General features: G+C 44.9%; 1 protein-coding gene across 1 annotated transcript in view; it reads left to right on the top strand.

Moving 5' to 3' along the window:
- Positions 1-19278, top strand: part of DNAH9 (dynein axonemal heavy chain 9) — a 283503-nt gene that overhangs the window by 136535 nt on the left and 127690 nt on the right. The window contains exons 33-38 of the mRNA XM_041000388.1: positions 2068-2195; positions 3357-3465; positions 4312-4459; positions 8888-9062; positions 15375-15548; positions 15998-16205. Of these exons, the coding sequence (XP_040856322.1) occupies positions 2068-2195; positions 3357-3465; positions 4312-4459; positions 8888-9062; positions 15375-15548; positions 15998-16205 (942 nt within the window). The remainder of the gene's footprint in view (positions 1-2067; positions 2196-3356; positions 3466-4311; positions 4460-8887; positions 9063-15374; positions 15549-15997; positions 16206-19278) is intronic.

Here is a 19278-nt window from a genome sequence, read left to right as displayed (position 1 = left end):
AGCAGAAGAAAAAAATGAGTAATTTCAAACTCGGAAAAAAACAAGAACTCAAAAATCATATTATGTAACCAGAATAAGCTTGATATCAACTTTTTTTAAAGATTTATTTTTAATGGAAAGTCAGATATACAGAGAGAAGGAGAGACAGAGAAGAAGATCTTTAGTCCCTTGATTCACTCCCCAAACAGCTACAGTGGCCAGAGCTGAGCCAATCTGAAACCAGGAGCTCGGAGCCTCTTCTGGGTCTCCCACACATGCAGGTTCCCAAGGCCCCACTGCTTTCCCAGGCCACATGCAAGGAGCTGGATGAAAAGCGAGACCACCAGTATTAGAACCTGTGCCCATATGATCCTGGTGCATGCAAGGTGAGGACCTTAGCTGCTAGGCTACTGTGCTGAGGCCTCGATATCAACTTTTACACGGAACAGAGAATGATAGTCCAATTTCACTTATTGTAGACATAGAAAGGCCCTAGAGTCAGTAGACAGAATCCAGCAATGCCTCGACGAACAGTACACATTAACCGAGACTCTATTCCAGAAAGGGAAAGGTAGATCAGTTGTCATTTGAAGATATTTACAAAAAACATTAATCAATGGATACCTAAAAATCAAATCATTTCAAACAGAAAATTCCAAGTAAAATAGCAACCTGAAATATACATTCTCTGCCTAATGCTAGAATGAAGATTAAATTATTTTGAATAATTACATAAAAGTACTTCACATGGTTTGCAGAAAATGTATATTTTGATGATTTCTTTATTTTTGTTTGAAGTCAGATATACAGAGAGGAGGAGAGACAGAGGGAAAGATTTTCTGCTGCTGATTCACTCCCGAAATAGCTGCAACAACTGGAGCTGAGTCGATCCAAAGCCAGGAGCCAGGAGGTTTCTCCAGGTCTTCCATGCTTGTGTGGGGTTCTAAGGCTTTGGGCCATCCCCTACTGCTTTCCCAGACAACAAGCAAGGAGTTGAATAGGAAATGGAACAACCGGGGTATGAACTGGTGCCCATATGGGAACCTGGCACAAGCAAGGCAAGGACTTGAGCCACCAGGGTAGCATGCCAGGCCCAGAAAAGGCGTATTTTGAAAAAACAATGCATGAATTTATTTTTGCACCCAAATAACCTTTTAAAATTCCACTTTTCCACAAACTTTTGGATGTACCCTCATGCACTAAAGTTATTTCCTCTAAAATCAAGGACAAGTCAGAGAGGCCTATTATCATAATTATTCAGTATTTTGAGTGGAGTTCCAGAAAATGCAGTAAGACAACAAAATGGAATACATTATATCAGTTGGAAGATAGGAGGAAAAATTATTTTCTGATTATGCAACTTCATACCTACAATATCTGCACGATGTTATTGAAAGAATCGCTAGTTCTAATATGAAAATTGTCAAGCAGATTCACAGGACTGAATAACCTTTCTCTATACTAGCAATAGTCAGTTGAAATGGAAATGTGGGAAAAAATCCTATTTATAATAATAATAATAATAACTGAATATTTAGGAAGGCATTTAGCCAAACAGACATATTTTTAAAACCTGCAGCATTCTATTACTGACGTAAAGCAGTATTTGAATAAGTAAAAAAAAATCATACAATAGTATTGTCTGAGTAAATTTCATATCACAAAAAGCAATCCTGCGCAAGTAAACATATCAATTCCATGTAAAGACAATTAGAATCACATGGAGTCTGTGTTTGGCAAGCCTTACCAGGGCTGCAATTACAAAATCTTTAGCTGAGAAAATTGATTATAACTCCATCATGTCACACGGCCACCTGCTGAAACGCATTTCACCACGTCTCCTGCGACTCGAAAAGCTGTGCTCTCTGGTGTTGTGGTTGTTCTCCTTGATGTCACACAAAGCTGTACTGAAGCACAGGGGAAATACACTCTAGGCACTGTCAAGATTTAGAAAGAGCAAGATCTAAAGCCACATCCAATCTGCCTTCTTGTCCAATCCCCTTCTGAGTAGCTAATGGAGAAGAGCTGGGGTTAGAGAGAAAGAACTCATGGTGAAGTGGGAAATGAGTTCCGGGCGGTTCCTTTCAGGACTGTTCTCATCCATCATGCGGGAGCTTGCCAACCTCACCCACGAGGGACCCAAGTGGATTGTACTGGATGGTGACATAGACCCAATGTGGATTGAGTCTCTGAATACTGTCATGGATGACAACAAGGTACCAAAGGCAGAGGGAGGATGGGAGACCTGCACCGCCTACTGTCTATCTAGGAGGCAGTTTCCCCCACCCGCCAGGGTTGCAGACACATGAAAAAATCCAGATTCCATACAATGTTCAGTTCAGAGGAAAGAGCTAGGACTGGAAGCATCCAGAACAGATGTATTTCCTGAGCGATTCTGACTTCTTGCTGTTGCTCTCTGCTCTGTAGTAATTTCCCTCAGAAGCTCCTGTAAGTAGATTCATTTACTATTTGGAGTGGAAAGGAATCTTGAATTAATTATTCAAGTGTTTTAAATTTCCCCCTTTTTTTTTTCTTTTCCCAGAAACACTCCTTGTCTGTCATATATCTTCCATGGTAGCAAACATTTACACATGGAAGCATACTTTAGATAAAAAACCAACTGGATGCCAATAAATTGGTCATTTAGCTGGCAGCTGCTGCTCTACTTGTTCAGAGGCCATATCCAAATTGCAAGTTTTCAAGTAGTCTTAAAGTTCCCAGAACCATTAGAATAAAAGTACGCTTTCCCAGAAGGATGAGTTTGAAAGGAAGAGTTGTATCATGAAGCCTATGCCCTTTACTTCAAATTGTGTTTTACTCTTCCCATTATGGTCTAGTTCATTTAAATCTTTGACACTGATTCTGTTTCGATCATATTTTTTGCTTGATTCAACACATACAAAGATGGCAGGAAAGGAGGATGAGACGGAGGGGGGTAGTTATTGTAGAAAATACAATAAAAAAGAAAACAGCCATCCTGACTTGCTCCATGTTGTGCTTCTGTAATGGAAATACTGGGTAATATCTGAAGGATGGAGGTTCGGGGGTGAAGGGGCCACTTTCAGGCAGCGCCTTGCTTCATGCTGCATCAGCCCACAGCAGAGATCAGAAGGGCCAGAGAGCAGGCAAGAACGAGCAAGGCATCCAGCTCCCTGACTTCATGAGGGTGAAGCACTCGTGGCCTTGCCACCTCTCGAGCTCCATCCCCCTCTACCTTGTTGCACGGGGGATTAAACTGCCAACATGTACTTTTGGGGAGATACTTACAAGCCATAGCACATCCGTAATCCCAATCGGCAGTAATTACCCAAATCCCTGGCAGCTGTCAACACATCCGAACTGCTTCCCACTTACCGTGTGCCTCCTGTGGTCTCCAGGTGCTGACTCTGGCGAGCAATGAGAGGATTCCCCTTAACCCCACAATGAAACTCCTTTTTGAGATCAGCCACCTGCGCACGGCCACCCCAGCAACTGTCTCCAGAGCAGGTATGGTCCTTTAGGTCACAGAGCTCCACTGACACAAGTGCCTCCAGCTTCACTTTGGTTCAACAGGAATATAGACAAGGGCGATAAAATAATCAGAGAATGTCTTTGATCTTGCAGGTTCTCTTGAAAGACATTATGCTAAGGTGGCTGAACACAACCTGAGGGAATCATTTCTGTCACTCTTCCTAACTTCCCCAGGGATACTGTAACAAACACAACCAGTGATCACAAGCTTGGTGGGTTGGGTTTTAAAGCAATAGAAACATATTCAGGCACACTTGCAGAAGTCAGACGTTCAAAATCAAGGTCACGCAGGGCACACTCACCTTGGAGGTTCTAGGGGAGAAGGCTTCCTTGCAGCTTCTAGCTTAGGAGTCCCAGGACTTGTGGCTCCGTGAACTTGTCTCTCCCCTTCTAGCTCCTGTAAGAACACTTGTAAATGTACTATTCAGATAATCCAGATGAGTCACATTTCAAGATCTTTATATCTATAAGGATACCTTTGCCAAATAAGATCACATTGATAGGTCCCAGATGATAACATGGACTGTACTTTTTAGGAGGTCACCAAACAACCCACAGCACACTCCCACACTGACAAGTGTTAACCATCAATGCTTTCTTTTTTCCTGAGCTTCAACTTGTCCTTGGGATACTTCTCAAGGCAACTCTCCACTCAGCTGTTACTGGGCCATTAGAGTTGGTCCTTGCTAGCTAGCACAGTAGCCCTCTCCAGCCGAGGCAAAACTCCTATACATTTTCTGAACAGAGAACATCACACTCTATGGTGAAAAATATAGGGACACATGTGGACTACTCACTGAACTATGCCCTCTGTGTCCCCAGGGATCCTATACATCAACCCAGCAGACCTGGGATGGAATGCTCCAGTGAGCAGCTGGATCGACCAGAGGGAGCTCCAGACAGAGAGAGCCAACCTGACCATCCTGTTTGACAAATATCTTCCCATCTGCTTAGACACACTCAGAACCAGGTAAAGCCAAGAAATTTAAAAAGTAACAAGTCGAAGCACCCATAGAGAGCATGTTGGCACACTCCTGATATCCTGTCGTGTCCCCAAAGTCAGAGCTCTCCAGGTACAACAGACGGCAGAGGGGGACACACATCAGGATGGCCATGGGATGCCTACTGGCAGTTCAGGCAAGAAGAGATGAGCAAAGAGAAGGAAGGCCCAAGTGCCTTCAGATACAAGGGTGCATCTAAAGAGCGCTAGCAGCTGTAATATCAGGCAGCAATCCTGAGCCTCGGATCCATCTGCCCGAAAGGCCAGCGGCTGCCTTGCAAAGGTCAGATCAACAGGTAACATTCGTCAGGGACAGATGTTCTGAGGGAGACATTTTTCAGGGACGTCTGGGGTCCACTTCCTATTCCTTTTTCTGGCATGGCCCAAGTCAGGAGGAATTGGATAGAACGCATCATTTAGCCAGTTCTGCCCTACCCAACATTGTGAGTTCACTTTCCCTCCTATAGGCCTGTGAAAGTAAAAGCAGTAAGCGCTGAGGACACTCGTCCCATAAACAAGAGAGGTTTGTTCTTCTTAATCAACAGAATATTTATTACAGCAAGAATATCATGAGTTTGCACAGAGAGATCCTCAGGCTTAGAACCTATTGTGATTTTGCATGCCTTTTTCTTTCTTTCTCTTTACCATTGTACACTGTGCTGTGAACCTGGTACCCAATACCGTTGTTCAGGCAAGAATGGGCACTAGAGGCTGATGCTGAACGCATGCCATGACTCAGAGATCGATAGTTCCTGAAGATTCCACAAGTTCGCCTCAGGATTGTTTCCAGGAATTAAAGTCTATCACTTAAATTGCTTTCTGTCAAGCATGGGAACAGGGCTGTGCCTGCAAATGGCTCACAAGTAAGAGTACAGAAAAGCAGGGAGAACTTCAGTCTGGGTAAGACAAGGTCCCAAGGCGCCACAGGCCTTCTTGCTCCATTTGCCTGCCCCTTGATCTGGAAACACACTCCCACATTAAAAACTGAGCTTTGGATAACTAACAATTGAGCTGCGGGTGAGTAGTAGTCACAGTAGTATATCTTAAACTTCTAATGAAGTATTTGTTGTAATTTTTCATAGGTTTTATATTTCGGGGTCAATAGCTGTTTTTCTGTGCATCCCCTTTTTCAGAAGCCATTGAAAAGCTTTTAGTCTTTGTTGGACCATGGCTTTATGGCCTTGGGGGCTAATAGGACAGAGAAGCCCTGATGGCCAGCAGGATCTGGGAATGGGCGATATGGTTAGTGCCTCAAACGGGCAAGGGTAGTAACAATGAGCTAACCCTCCAGGCAAGGGTGTGAATGCAGGAACATAATCTATGCTTATTCTTCGGCTTTGCCTGGAATGCTTAGCTGATAGATCCTTTGACCGAAAGTCAGGCAATTTCCCACTCAAACTCTTTGGAAACAGAGACGCCAAACTTGTGCATTTGTCAGGGAGGGAGGATAGAGGAGTGCAGCAGCGGGAGCCCTGACCATGTGTGCTTTGAAGTTTATCCAAACACAACTCTCCACCCAGGCTCAGGATCCTAATAATGTCAAGGAAAAAATCATATTAAGATCTATCAGGTAGAGGTGGCCACTCCAGGTATTTCATTTCATTCTCACAGCCCTGTAAAGGGATGCATTGCCTGAAGTGTGAGGGAGCCAAGAATCCAAATGCCCCCATGGAGGTCCAGTGAGTAAGACAGGGGGCATTTACTTCAAGGTCTTGCTTCTGTTTTATGCAGTCAGCATCCTAACACTGACTTTATGCAGACCCATTCCTACATAGGTGTGCTACTATAACATATATTAATTTTTGAAATATTTATATATTTATTCTGAAAGTCAGAGTTACAGAGAAAGATTGAGAGACAGATACAGAGAAAAAGAGGATTTCCATCTGCTGTTTCACTTTCTGCAACGGCTGACATTGGGCCAGGCAAAGCCAGGAGGCAGGAGCTTCATCCAGGTTTCCCATATGAGTGGCAGGACCCTAAACACTTGGACTATCTTCTGCTGCTCGTCCCAGTCCATTAACAGGGAGCTGTAGAGTAAATGGAGCAGCTGGAGCATAAAATGATGTCCCTGTGGGACATAGGCATTGAAGGAGGCAGCTTCACCTGCAGTGCCACAAGGTCATCCCCCTCACATTAATGTTTTTAATTGAATAACAGGTAAAGATTATCAAACATCCCTATTCCATTTCTTATGGTTTCTTCAAATCCTTTTCATTTGGTTAGCTTTTTTGCCCTGTATGAGATCCAAGTCACCAAGTATGACTTTTCTGATCACTCTTGTGTAATAAAAAGGCATCTGTTTGCTTATTCTCACACACACACACACACACACGTGTCAGATCATTGAAGCAAACTCCAGTTTTTGCACCTATCCAGGAACTAAAATCTGCAGGGAAAGGGGTATATTGTTGACTTCTTCTCTCCTTTCTCTATCAATTGTAGTTTTTGGTCCTTTAAGGTTGAGTGATGACAGAGAGAAGAGGGAAAAGGGTGGGAGAGGTCTCACCTGGCTAGACGTGTGTCAGTGACAGAGCTTAAAAAACCTGACCGCTTCTGTTTGAAAGATGTTGGGAGCTCCCTGAATGCCTCACTGCCAACCACTGTTCTTGGGGGGTGGGGAGGGGGATGTGTTTCCTTCAGCTGATCACGTGTACCACTTCAGCAGGTGTCCTGTACACCTCATCCCTCCAGGCGGTGCTCTTAGCATTTCAGCCCCATGGGCACACAGCCCATACATACCTGGATCCAGCTCCTCCTTGGCTCTGACAAACAGGAACAGAGGCTGTTCCTTGGGCTTCTCGGGTACAGGTCCCTCACTGTCTCAGAGCATGCCAATGCAGCCGCTTTCCTTGGCTCCCTAGGCAAACAGCTGCCTTCCCTGCAGGGGTATGGGTGCTCGTTGTACACCAAGGCTCCTTCCAGACCTCTTTCTGGTCATCTCAAGCTGCTCCCTCTTTGTTGGACCCTTAAGAGGGTGAGACCAGCCAGGGTTGCAAGTGCCTGTGCAAGTCCTAGCTCCACTTGTAATTTCATTTGGGAACAGGACAGCTCTCGCCCCCCCCCCCCATTGTTTTGTTACCTCATCCAAACTGAGCCCAAGAGCATCTCATTTAATCATCCTGTTACACAGATGCATTGAGTGAAAGAAGGAAAGCCGGAACCGATGTTGAGGTGCAGTGGGCTTAAGCTACTGCCTGAGACACCAGCACCCCATGTGAGTGTCAGTTTAGGTCCCTATTGCTCAGCTTCTGATTCAGCTCCCTCCTAATCTGGCTAGGAAAGCAATGGAAGATGATCTAAGTGTTTGGCCCTGGCAGCTGGGCCCACCTATTGTGAAAATTTGGAGAATGAATCAACAAGTGAAGATCACTCTCCCTCTCTCCCCGCCTCCCCATTTGTCTTTCAAATGTGTAATTAAATCTATTTAAAAAGACTTATTAAAGCCTCGGTCTTACCCTGAGAAATGGAAGCAATGCCTAGACTACTGCAGCCCATCACAGCAGTGATGCAAGACTTGCTAATTTCAAAACAAGTACAAACTGTACCAACTGCAGAAAAGTGGTGCCTTGTGAAACTCCACAGGCCAATGCTGGGTGGGTGGGTGACTTGGAGAGTGTTAAGTTGATGCTGTTGCACATCTTCCCACAGGGCACTCTACCTCCCCACAGCCCCATCAACACCTTAGCCCTTGGGCAGTGACAGTGTGGCTACTTGGTACATACATATGATGTAATGGGAGTAACCAAGAAAAAAAAGTGTGTGTGTGTGTGTGTGTGTGTGTGTGTGTGTGTGTGTGTGTGCATGTTCCTGTCCCTGCTGCCTTGGGCAAAGGCTGTCCTTTGTGCATCTCCTGAGCTCTGACTCTCAATAAAGATCTCTAAAGCTAAGACTGAAATAGAGAGTCTGAGCCAGGACTGAGTCAAACATAGATCTGTTCAGATGAGCAGTTCCATTCAGTGAAGCCTTGATTTGTGAAATAAGTGTCTGGGGATAGACACCTCAGAATTGTATCCAGATCGCCTTCCCAGGTGCTTTTTGACAACTGAAGAAATTGTTGGGGGGTGGGGAGTGATTGGCTTGTTTTCTTGCAAGCATCTGCATTTTCCAAAGAGTGAAGAGGAGAGTCAGTGTGAGAGGAAGGCAAGAGTGGAGAGGGGAGTGATCAGAGGAGAGAGAGCTGGAAAACAGGAGCTTTGGGTTCTGACTCCTTTGCAAAGGAAGTTGAACCAAAACAGCTGATGTGAGCAAAGACTTAAGTAGCACCACGGTTCTCTGTAACCCAAGAACTTGACACATAATTGCATCCACAGTCACAGCAAATTCCATAGCGATCCATTGGTGCCTCCAGAATATGGTACCAAGGTTCTTAGAGCACGTTTGGATCTCTTTTTGCAGGTTTAAGAGAATCATTCCAATCCCGGAGAGCAGCATGGTTCAGATGGTGTGCTACCTTCTTGAATGTCTCCTAACCAAGGAGGCCATTCCTGTGGACTGCCCCAAGGACATCTACGAGCTTTATTTTGTTTTTGCTGCCATCTGGGCTTTTGGTGGAGCAATGATCCAAGATCAGGTAAGAGGATGTGCTGATGTCAACAGATACATTGAAACTTGCAACTGAGGGGAGGGAGGGGAAACTGATCTTTCTGCCAATGTTTAGAAAACAAGGCATCTAAGTGTTGGGATTAACTTGAAAACATCCTGTGATTCAGTTAGCTACCTACTGTTCTACTAAATGTATCCACTGTGGTAGGAAACACTCATGAGGTATGACAGATGAGGTTGAGTGTTTCAAGGCTGTTGCCTTTTGAGTAAGTGAGCACATCTCTGCTTCTGCAATGTTTGTGTGGCAGCACCTGCTGGTGTATGTACACTACTTTGCCTGGTGATGTGTTATTTTATAGATGGGGAGCTGGAAAAATGTACTTAGTATATATAGAAACTTGAGCGCAAGACATCCTTGCAACCTTCTAAAACTCCGGATTCGGATTGGCTCAGCTCCGGCCATTGCAGCCACTTGGGGTGCAAACCATTGGATGAAAGATCTTCCTTTCTGTCTCCTCCTCTCTGTATATCTGCCTTTCCAGTGAAAATAAATAAATCTTAAAAAAAAAAAAAAACTCCCGGAACAAGCACTTTACTCTAGATCATCATTCCAAGTCATCCTGGCTTTATTCTCCTGAAACACCAGGCTGTTCATAGAAGATTAAACCGAGGGTTCATCAGATCTAGGAGTAGAAAAGAAACATAATATTCATCTCATGGTATTGGCTGCCGTATGTGGGCATGGGGTATTTTGTCATCCTCTCCTCTACCCCTCCTGCATTCCTATCCATTTTCTTATTTTCCTTCCAAGAAGATATTTTATCTAAAAACAACCTATTAAATATTATGCGAATCAGTGTCTTACTGCTGACTAGCTATCAGGACATATGATGCAGCATTTAAGAGCATAGATATTGTCAGTAAATTTTAAAGTGCACAGTACAGTATTGTTCGGTAGAGACAATTGTACAGAACTAATCTGTATTGTACAACCAGACTTGGCATCCCAACTAAAGCCTCTGCACTTTCCCCAGCCCTTGGTGACCATCAGTCCACTCTCTGATTCAGCAAATTTGAATATTTAAGTGGCATTTCATGACATTCAGCCTTCTATGTCCTCCTTATATATTCAAGTTGTCACAAGTGGCAAGATTTTCTTCTTTTCTAAAAATATGTTCCAGTAGGGTATATTGTATCTTTAGTGTCTTTATTACCTCCCCCTAGCCCTCCTGAAATATCATAATGGTGATATGAATAAGCAAGGAGAAACTTTAAGGATGAGAATGATCTATTTTTTTAAAGATTTATTTTTATTATTTTTTTATTGGGAAGGCGGATATACAGAGAGGAGAGACAGAGAGGAAGATCTTCCGTCCAATGATTCACTCCCCAAGTGAGCGCAACGGCCGATGCTATGCCGATCCGAAGCCAGGAGCCTCGTCTGGGTCTCCCACGCGGGTGCAGGGTCCCAAAGCTTTGGGCCATCCTAGACTGCTTTCCCAGGCCACAGGCAGGGAGCTGGAAGGGAAGCGGGGCTGCCGGGATAGAACCGGCACCCATATGGGATCCCGGGCGTGCAAGGCGAGGACCTTAACCACTGCGCCACTGCACCAGGCCCGAGAATGATCTATTTATGAGATGGATTGCGTTGATGGTTTTATGGGTGTGTAACTATCTCCCAACTTATCAAGCCATATACATAAAGTATGTGCAGCTCTTCATATGTCAGGAAGTTTTTAATCAAAAAGAAAAAGAAACTGAGAAAAAATAATAACAATAAAAAAGACTCAGGATGTGAACTGTAATTATCCAGAACATCAGACAAATAACCTCTCTTACCTTCCTCTCCCTGTGTGTCCAAAGTTTGATGATGTTACTGGTGCCCAGTTCCTGGGATGGCGGTGAGGTGAGAGCAGCCCCATGCTGCTCTAATCACCCTACAGAAACGCACACAAAGCGCTTGGAATAACACCAGCCCCGCTCTGTGCTGAGTGTTAACATTCTGCTCACATGAATCTCCGGTTGTACAGCAAACATCTGGAGCCTCCCTCCCAACAGTGGAGCAGACCCATGAGCGCTTGTTAAGACAGAACTTACTCTTTCTGGCCTGGATAGGTCTTGAGATACTTTCAGAGGAAAAGAAAATAATTCAGCCTGCTCCCTTGCCCCCGCCCCCACAAAGGCAAAGCCATTTTCTAAAACTCCAAAATAGACATGAGATGGAGCAAAAAGAATCAGCATCTTTTCCAGTTTCAGGTCCCGCCTATAGCACCCACCTTACCTCCCCCGCGTTGTGCCAAGTGTTTAGAATGCTGGAAGCAGTCCTCACTGGCTCGCAGGAACTTTGCCGTCTCCCTCTCCCTTCCCAGAGCAGAAGCCCTGGGAGCACGCGTGAACTCTCCAAAGGCAGGAGGATGTGTGGGCCTTGAGGCTGACCTCTGAGGGTCTTATGCTGTCTGCTCAGCAACCCTTGGCACTTCTCCATGCTCTGATTTCTCTGACAACTTCACATCCCCCCTTAGAGACAGCCAGGCCAAGGACCCAACAGGAGAGAGCCAGCAGAACCCCAGAGGTCCCCAAAGGTGTGAGAATACCACTTTCCTGATGGAAATGCAGGCGCTGACCTTTCAGCTGATGAAATGTCAGACAGCCGCCACGGGGCTTCTCTCCCACTCAGGTGCCAAGCATGCAGTGGGAGTTTCACCAAGAAGAAACTTAGCCAACTTTCCTATATCTGTATAGGAAAATTTAAATCCATTCAACCAGTTTTAAAAGCCCATGAGAAAACATCCCTTCAGGTGTCCTAGGCTTTCAGAGTCCTCGGAGCTGTGAGCAGCTACACTGGCGCACAGGATGAAAATAAGTGAGGAAGCTTTTAGCCCTGGGGGAGGCCCGAGACTCCTGCAAAACCTTCGTTAAAGTTAAACACACGCGCGCGCGCGCACACACACACACACACACACACAAAACAGTACCGTGTATCAGATGACAGAAATGAAACCACTGGTGCCTGCATTCAAAAAGCTGTGATTAAAGCAAAGCAGAAATGCAAAACAGCATCTGAACCTGAGTAGAAGATTCTCTTTTTGAAAAAAAAAAGAAATGTGCCCAGCTGAATACTTTGCAGCAATCAGAGAGAGGAGCATTTGGTAGAGAGAACTCCTGAAGGGGGAACTGAAGGCCTGGGTTCAACACCCAATTCTGTCTTTTCATATTAAGAAAAAAAAAATGGAGATGATTTTTAACTAGCCGTTCTAATTTGCAGCATTGTGACGATCCAATGAGGCTGAGTTGGGTTCTATATTCTACTACAGTTGGCCAGGAAAGTCTTCATGTGTCCAGGGATAGAGCATATCAGAATGGGAGGAGATGGAGCTTAGAGTAGTCTGTCCACTAAGACCAGTGCCAGCACAGATCTCGTACAGCTGAATCACAACAGGGCCTTAGTGTCAGCTAGTAGAGGGCTTCTTGTCTTTACAGTATCAGTTATAGAAATAAGGAGAAAACCGATGCCAATGTATCCAGGGTAGGACAGAACCAGTGTCCCCTTAATCTGAATTCAAATCAGAGTATCAAACAACCTGTGCTTATTTTAGGGCCTATTTCCATTCTCTTTTTGGTTGTCTTTTAAATCTTATACTAGCATGTAATGCTTGTGAATTTTTAAGTACAGTGTAATATTTCCACACGCATACACATTCTAAGCCAATGCTATCAAGTGATCAGCCTAGCCATCTTCTCATCTTCCCATCGGCTCCCCTGTTGCGGTTATTTATATAAAATGAAGTACATTTCCATAACCCACAATCACCCCAATGTGCTGCAAAACACAAGATGTATGTGTGTGGTATGTGGAAGGTAGGATGATGGTATATATGCAAACTTATATATCTCTCTATATACACAATATGTATGTGTATATATACATATATATTCACATTTATACACACACACACACATATATATAAAACTTCCAGATATGATAACAGGTGTTTCTTTTTTGTATCTGTCTTATTTAACAATGCAGTAACCTCTAGTTCCAGTTCCACTCTTTTTGCCTTAATTGTCAAAATCTCATTTGTTTTTATGGCAGAATAATATTCCAGCATATATATATATATATATATGTCCATATTTACACATGTTTTAAGTAAAACATTTTCTTTATTCATTCTTCAGTGGACACCTAGGTCAATTTTTTTCCTTAAGATTTAATTTATTTGAAAAGTAAAATGACAAAAGGGGATGGATGAGAGAAAGAGCTTACACCTGTTTGGTCGTTTCCTGAAATTCTGCCACATGTAGGGGTGGACTGTGCCAAAGCCAGGAATCAGGAGGGTCAGACACACATTATCAGAAGGGTAGATCTCAGCAGAGCACTGAGAGTCACACCAGCACTCCAGCAATACGATTGGTGGCTTGACCTGCAGTGCCACAGTGCCAGCCCCTGGCTGTATCTAGGCTATTGGAAATGGTAAAGCAATGTACATTGGAATGCAGGTGTATCTTTCATTGGCTCCATTTCCTGCAGATCTTATTTCCTTCAGAGGCATATCCGGAAGTGGGATAGCTGGATCATATGGTAGGTAGAGCTGTAGATTGATTTTTTTTTTTTAGGATTTATTTATTCTTCTTGGAAAGTCAGATCTACAGAGAGAAGGAAAGACAGAAAGATCTCTCCACTGGTTCACTCCCCAGGTGATCACAACAGCCAGAGCTGAGTCGATTCGAAACCAGAACCAAGAGCTTCTTCCAGGTCTCCCATGTGGGTGCAGAGTCTCAAGGTTTTCAACCATTCTTGATTGCTTTCCCAGGCCACAAACAGGAAGCTGCATGGGAAGTGGAACAGCTAGGACACGAACTGGTGCCCACATGGGATCCCAGGTTGTGCAAGGCAAGGATTTAGACACTGAACTGTGGTGCTGGGCCTGGTTTTCGTTGTTTTGTCTTTTTTTTTTAAGATTTATTTATTTTTGGGCCCGGCGCGATGGCGCAGTGGTTAAGGTCCTCGCCTTGCATGCCCTGGATCCCATATGGGCGCCGGTTCTATCCCAGCAGCCCTGCTTCCCTTCCAGCTCCCTGCCTGTGGCCCGGGAAAGCAGTCGAGGATGGCCCAAAGCTTTGGGACCCTGCACCTGAGGACTTCTTGACTTCTTTTCTTCTTACAATTTTCTTATACCTGTGAGTTCAGAAGTTGTGTTTGCTCTCCAGGAAGGTTGCCTGTAGCAACTTACTGGGGTCATAGTCACTGTCATATTGATTTGAATACAGTAAGGTAGGTGTTTCTGGTCTACTATACATGCATACAAATTATATGTATACTCTGGTCCTTGAACTTATTCCTCTGTAAAAAGTGGATCTCCTCTACTGCCCCTAGATTTTAGAACTTTAGCTTCTGAAGGAATCATAAACATCTTGCTAGGAGCTCCATTTTATGGAGAAGACTGAGACACAAAATGAACTTGAGACCTACATGACCCCTCTTCTGAGGTTCCTCTCAGCCAGCCACACCATGCCTCAGGTGCTGGCAGCTATCCCTCCATCCACTCACCCTAACTGCCATCTTGGAAGTTTTTCTGAGTTTCAGGCATTTAGGAGAATGGGGTCCAATCTATATCGCTTCATGACCTCCTGGGACATACTTGTCCTGGCTGGCGTCATATATTTTCACTTTCTTCCATATACTTACACCCTCCTTCCACCCAACCTCCAAATGGTTACAAAATGAACCAAAACCAAGGCAACCCAGTTGTGTGGTCAAGTTGAGAAGAGTTCCACAATGCTTTTCTTAGTCTGCTTTTCTGCCATTATCCGTAGATATCACAGACTAGGCAGTTGGCAAAGAACTCAGGTTTATGTAACTCATGATTCTGGAGTCTGGGTAGTCCAAGTACATGGCACCAGAGTCCACAGCGGCTGTGCTCTTGCACCACAGTGCGGCAGAGGGCATCACATGGCAAGACAGGCACTCTCTGGTTGGGTTCCCTCTTTCTCTTCTTATAAAACCACGGAGGCATCTGGGCTCCCCACCATGTCCTAGTCTGATCCAGCCAAAGTCCTACCTCCAAATGCCATCAACACAGGACTTTCAGATTAGGTTTCCAACACTGGGATTCTGGGACACACACAACCTGTCACTGCCTGAGGACAGCCCCCTGCGCAACCGGGCCTTTATTAGAACTGATACTCAAGAGAGGAGTGTCCTTCCTGTTGGAATCGATCCAGTCAGCCCTCCCCAGGCCAGAGCACCGAGTCGTCCCACCCTGTCCTTCCAGACTGCCCAATGGAGCCTCTGGAGTTCTCAAGGTCCTGGCTCTCTGACGGGCTTTTGTTTCTGCAGCTTGTGGACTACCGGGCAGAGTTCAGCAAATGGTGGCTGACGGAGTTCAAGACAGTCAAGTTTCCTTCCCAGGGCACCGTCTTTGACTATTACATAGACCCAGAGACCAAGAAATTCGAGCCATGGTCCAAGCTCATCCCCCGGGTTGAATTTGATCCTGAGATGCCCTTACAGGTGAGTGTGGCTGGGACACCCAGAACAGGCAAGCACCGACAAACGTCTGGGTAGTTCTAATAGTGGCCTCCTATCAAGACCAGAGTTCTAGGAGCCAACTGTCTTCTAGCTACATTCCCTTTCATAGGATGTGCCATGGAATTATGTCCTCTTCTAAAAGCTAGGAAACTTTAAGGCTTGTTCCAGTCAGCATCCTGGGGGTGGACGGCAGAACTTCTGAAACACTTGGGAGAGGTCACAAGAGGTTATTCAAAAGCAGGAGAGGAGAGGAATGTGGCTCTCTCTACCCTGCGGTGGATGTTAGAGAAGAGATCCCTAACTAGCACTGCCATGGGTGCTCCACTGGGGCAGGATTTCCACTTTTGCAATTCTCCAAAGCCAGAATGTGACATGCTACACCTGCTTCTCCCTGGTGCCCACCTCAGCCAGTTCATCCTGTCCCACTCCAGGCCTGTTTAGTGCACACCAATGAGACCATCCGAGTGTGCTACTTCATGGAGCGGCTCCTGGCACACCGGCGGCCAGTCATGCTGGTGGGCACAGCAGGCACAGGCAAGTCAGTGCTGGTGGGAGCCAAGCTAGCCGGCCTTGATCCCGAGGACTACCTGGTGAAAAATGTGCCATTCAACTACTATACAACATCAGCGATGCTGCAGGGTAAGGCACCCTGGGTACCCTGGGGGTGGGAGGTGTGCCCTGGCAGGACCAGAGCTGAGTACCCAGGTAAATGCTCCACCTTGCTTCCCTTGTGTCCCAGAATGCACTTCCTCTGTCAAACTCCTTTCGCCCCTCCCTTCCTTCTTCTGCCACATACCTCTGTGCACATCTCCAGCACTCTTAGTGCTGCTTTCTGCTCTTTTGAAATGTACAGGGATGGCTGTGTGGCTCAGCAATGAGACCGATGGGGAGAACTCATCCCCTGGTTCACTACCCAAACTGCTGTTTATACTTAAGACTCTGTGTGTGTAAGAAAAGATTGAATGTGATGTGGCATAGTCTGCTCGAAGGACAAGTAGCACATCCAGACAGATGTGCAAAAACGTGGCAGAAGTTAGGAAAGAGCCTAATTATTCACAGGAGAGCATGCTAAACAGCATTGCAAAGGCCAAGGAAATTATGCATGCACTGATTTGGAACTACTGCCAAAGATTTGTTGAGTGAGAAAAGCAAAATATACAGCAGCGCCTGTGGTGTACTCCTGTATGGGTCTATTTGTCATCACTAGGATGAAGTTTCTGAGGATGGGTTACTCTGTAAGGAAAAGAACCCTGCTTAGCTCACAGATCTAGAGGTTCAAGGGGTCACACCTGGCAGCAGCCTTCTTCTCGGGCAGACCAGGACATCACACAGCAGGAGACAGCAAGAACATGTACCTGTGTTCTGGTGTCTCTCCTGCAGCTACCAACATCAGATCCCAGGACACCACTTCAAGGACCTGAATCCCCATCACCTACCAAGGGTCCCACTTCTTGACAGGGTAAAGTTTCCACCTTCAAAGACCTTGTAAGTTTCAACGTAGGAACCCTTCAGGGATACCAATACTGTAGCCAAACCAGAGCCATTCCAAACTGTGTCCTGTCTAAAAAGAAGTAAATGCAAACATACCCCCTTAGGTGATTCAGAAGAGGCATATTGGGACTTACAAAAGTACATATATACATATAATACACACAGAGATGATGGATGGATAGACAACAGATAGATGCTGGATGAATAGGTATATGTGGCGATACATGACCCATTAATAGATAAAGAAGTAGGTGGATGCATTGGCAAGTAGATGCATAGATAGGTGTATTTATATTTATAGATACATAAGTATTTTATTTATAGATAAATAAGTAGGTCTGTAAAGTAGATAGACAAGCAGATACACAAATAGGTGATTGGTAGATAAATGAATAAATAGATCATGGGTAGGTAAGTATGTAGTTAAGTAGACAGACGATGGATATACAGACAAGCAGATACATACATACAGAGATGATAAATAGCTCATAGATAATGATAGATCAGTGAATCAATATGTGCATGACAGATGATGGCGATGAAAGGTGATGGATAGATCAATAGATAGTTGAGACATAAGAAAATACATACATACATGGATGAGATAGGTAAATGGGCAGATGACAGAGAGAAAGATACAGAGCGAGAATGGCAGAAGGACACACCAGAAAGCGACAGCAGCACTTGTCTGCTGAGAGTGGGGAGGGGAATTACTCAAGCTATTTTTTTTTAACATCCCAAGCATACAGAAAAGCACAGACACTAATGTGACGGATGCCCATGAGGCACTGTGCAGATTTCACAGATGCTGAAAGCTGTCGCTTTGCCATGGCTGCAGGCACTGCCACTACAGCCAGTCCTCCGCCCAGCCCTTGTTCCTTCCAGTTCCTGTCTAACTGAAGTTCCTTTGTATCATTCCAGGACCACGTTTTTGATATGCACACACACCCAGAACACAGAGAACCTTGCCAGGAGCATTTACACTTTAAGCGTGGACACTACCATTACTTACCTTCGGTCACTAACTTTTCATCGAGACTTGCAGATCTGTTTCACTCCTTCTCACCGTCGGGTAGAATTGTGTGAAAAAGAATCAGAGCTCACCCATTTTCTGACTGAAAGGAAGCATGATCTGTGCTATTTTTCTTTAAAAAGATCAGTTATAATTAGCATATACTATGCCAAACATATCCGCTCAGCTTTGAAATATCTGTGCATCATAAAAGCATCATCCTAGTTGAGATTAATATATACCCATCACCTACAAAGGCTTCCTTGTGCCCCTTGGAGAACCATGCCAACTCAACGTTTCCACCCCACCTACTTCCAGGCAACTGCTGATTTGCATTTTTCAGAATTTTATATACTGGAATCACACACTGTGTACTCTGTTTTTTGGCGGGGAGGGCAGCTGGCTGGTATCACTCGGTGTGATTTTGAGATCCATCCACATTGTTCAGTGTATCAGTAGTTCATTCTTATCACTCTTAAAGAGTTAAGTAAAACACATAAAACACCCCAAATAAGTCCTAGCATATTATAAGTGTCTAGTCCATGGAAGCAGTTATTATATTAATATTCACAAAATTCTGCTTGAATTTAACAGTCGGTGTTTTTGCAAAGATTTCTAGGGCTCAGTCGCCGAAAGAGAAAGCACACAAGCAAACCCCCTTTGCGGGGAAAAAAATGAGCTTAACATCAAGTGCACTGAAACAAAATTCATGTTTCTGAAAGAAACATCTCAGCTTTCAGATAGGCATTGCTCCACCCTAGAGATCACCCCACCCGTCTGCTGCTCGCTTCTCCTGGGAGACCTCACAGGGCTTTTTTTCTTTTTTCTCCTCGTCAGATCTGCTGTTCCTGAAGAGGCAGCTGCTCACTGGTACCTGTGTCCCTCCTCTCATTAATCCAGTTGTGCAGTCCCCAGTGAGAATTATCCTCAGCGCAGAGTCAGAGGTCCTTGAAGTACCAACAAGGGCTATGCTTAGGGGCATGCACACAGCTCACTAAAGTGAAGAGTGGACCATTTCTTTAGCGTTTAAGTGCCAGCCCTTGCACTGAACCATTTACCTTCCCACCCACTCACCACACACACACACACACACACACACACACACTCCTCCCTACCCTATCAGTCATTTATCAGTAGTGCTTTTGGTTGAAATAGTAGAAGAATATCTAACACTACTGGCATACATAATACTTCTCTGTTTTAGAACTG

Source organism: Ochotona curzoniae, unplaced genomic scaffold (assembly GCF_017591425.1).
Source record: "Ochotona curzoniae isolate NIBS_2020 unplaced genomic scaffold, NIBS_Ocur_1.0 scaffold_2453, whole genome shotgun sequence".
Classification (NCBI taxonomy): Eukaryota; Metazoa; Chordata; class Mammalia; order Lagomorpha; family Ochotonidae; genus Ochotona; species Ochotona curzoniae.
This window is presented reverse-complemented; position numbering and strand designations above follow the sequence as displayed.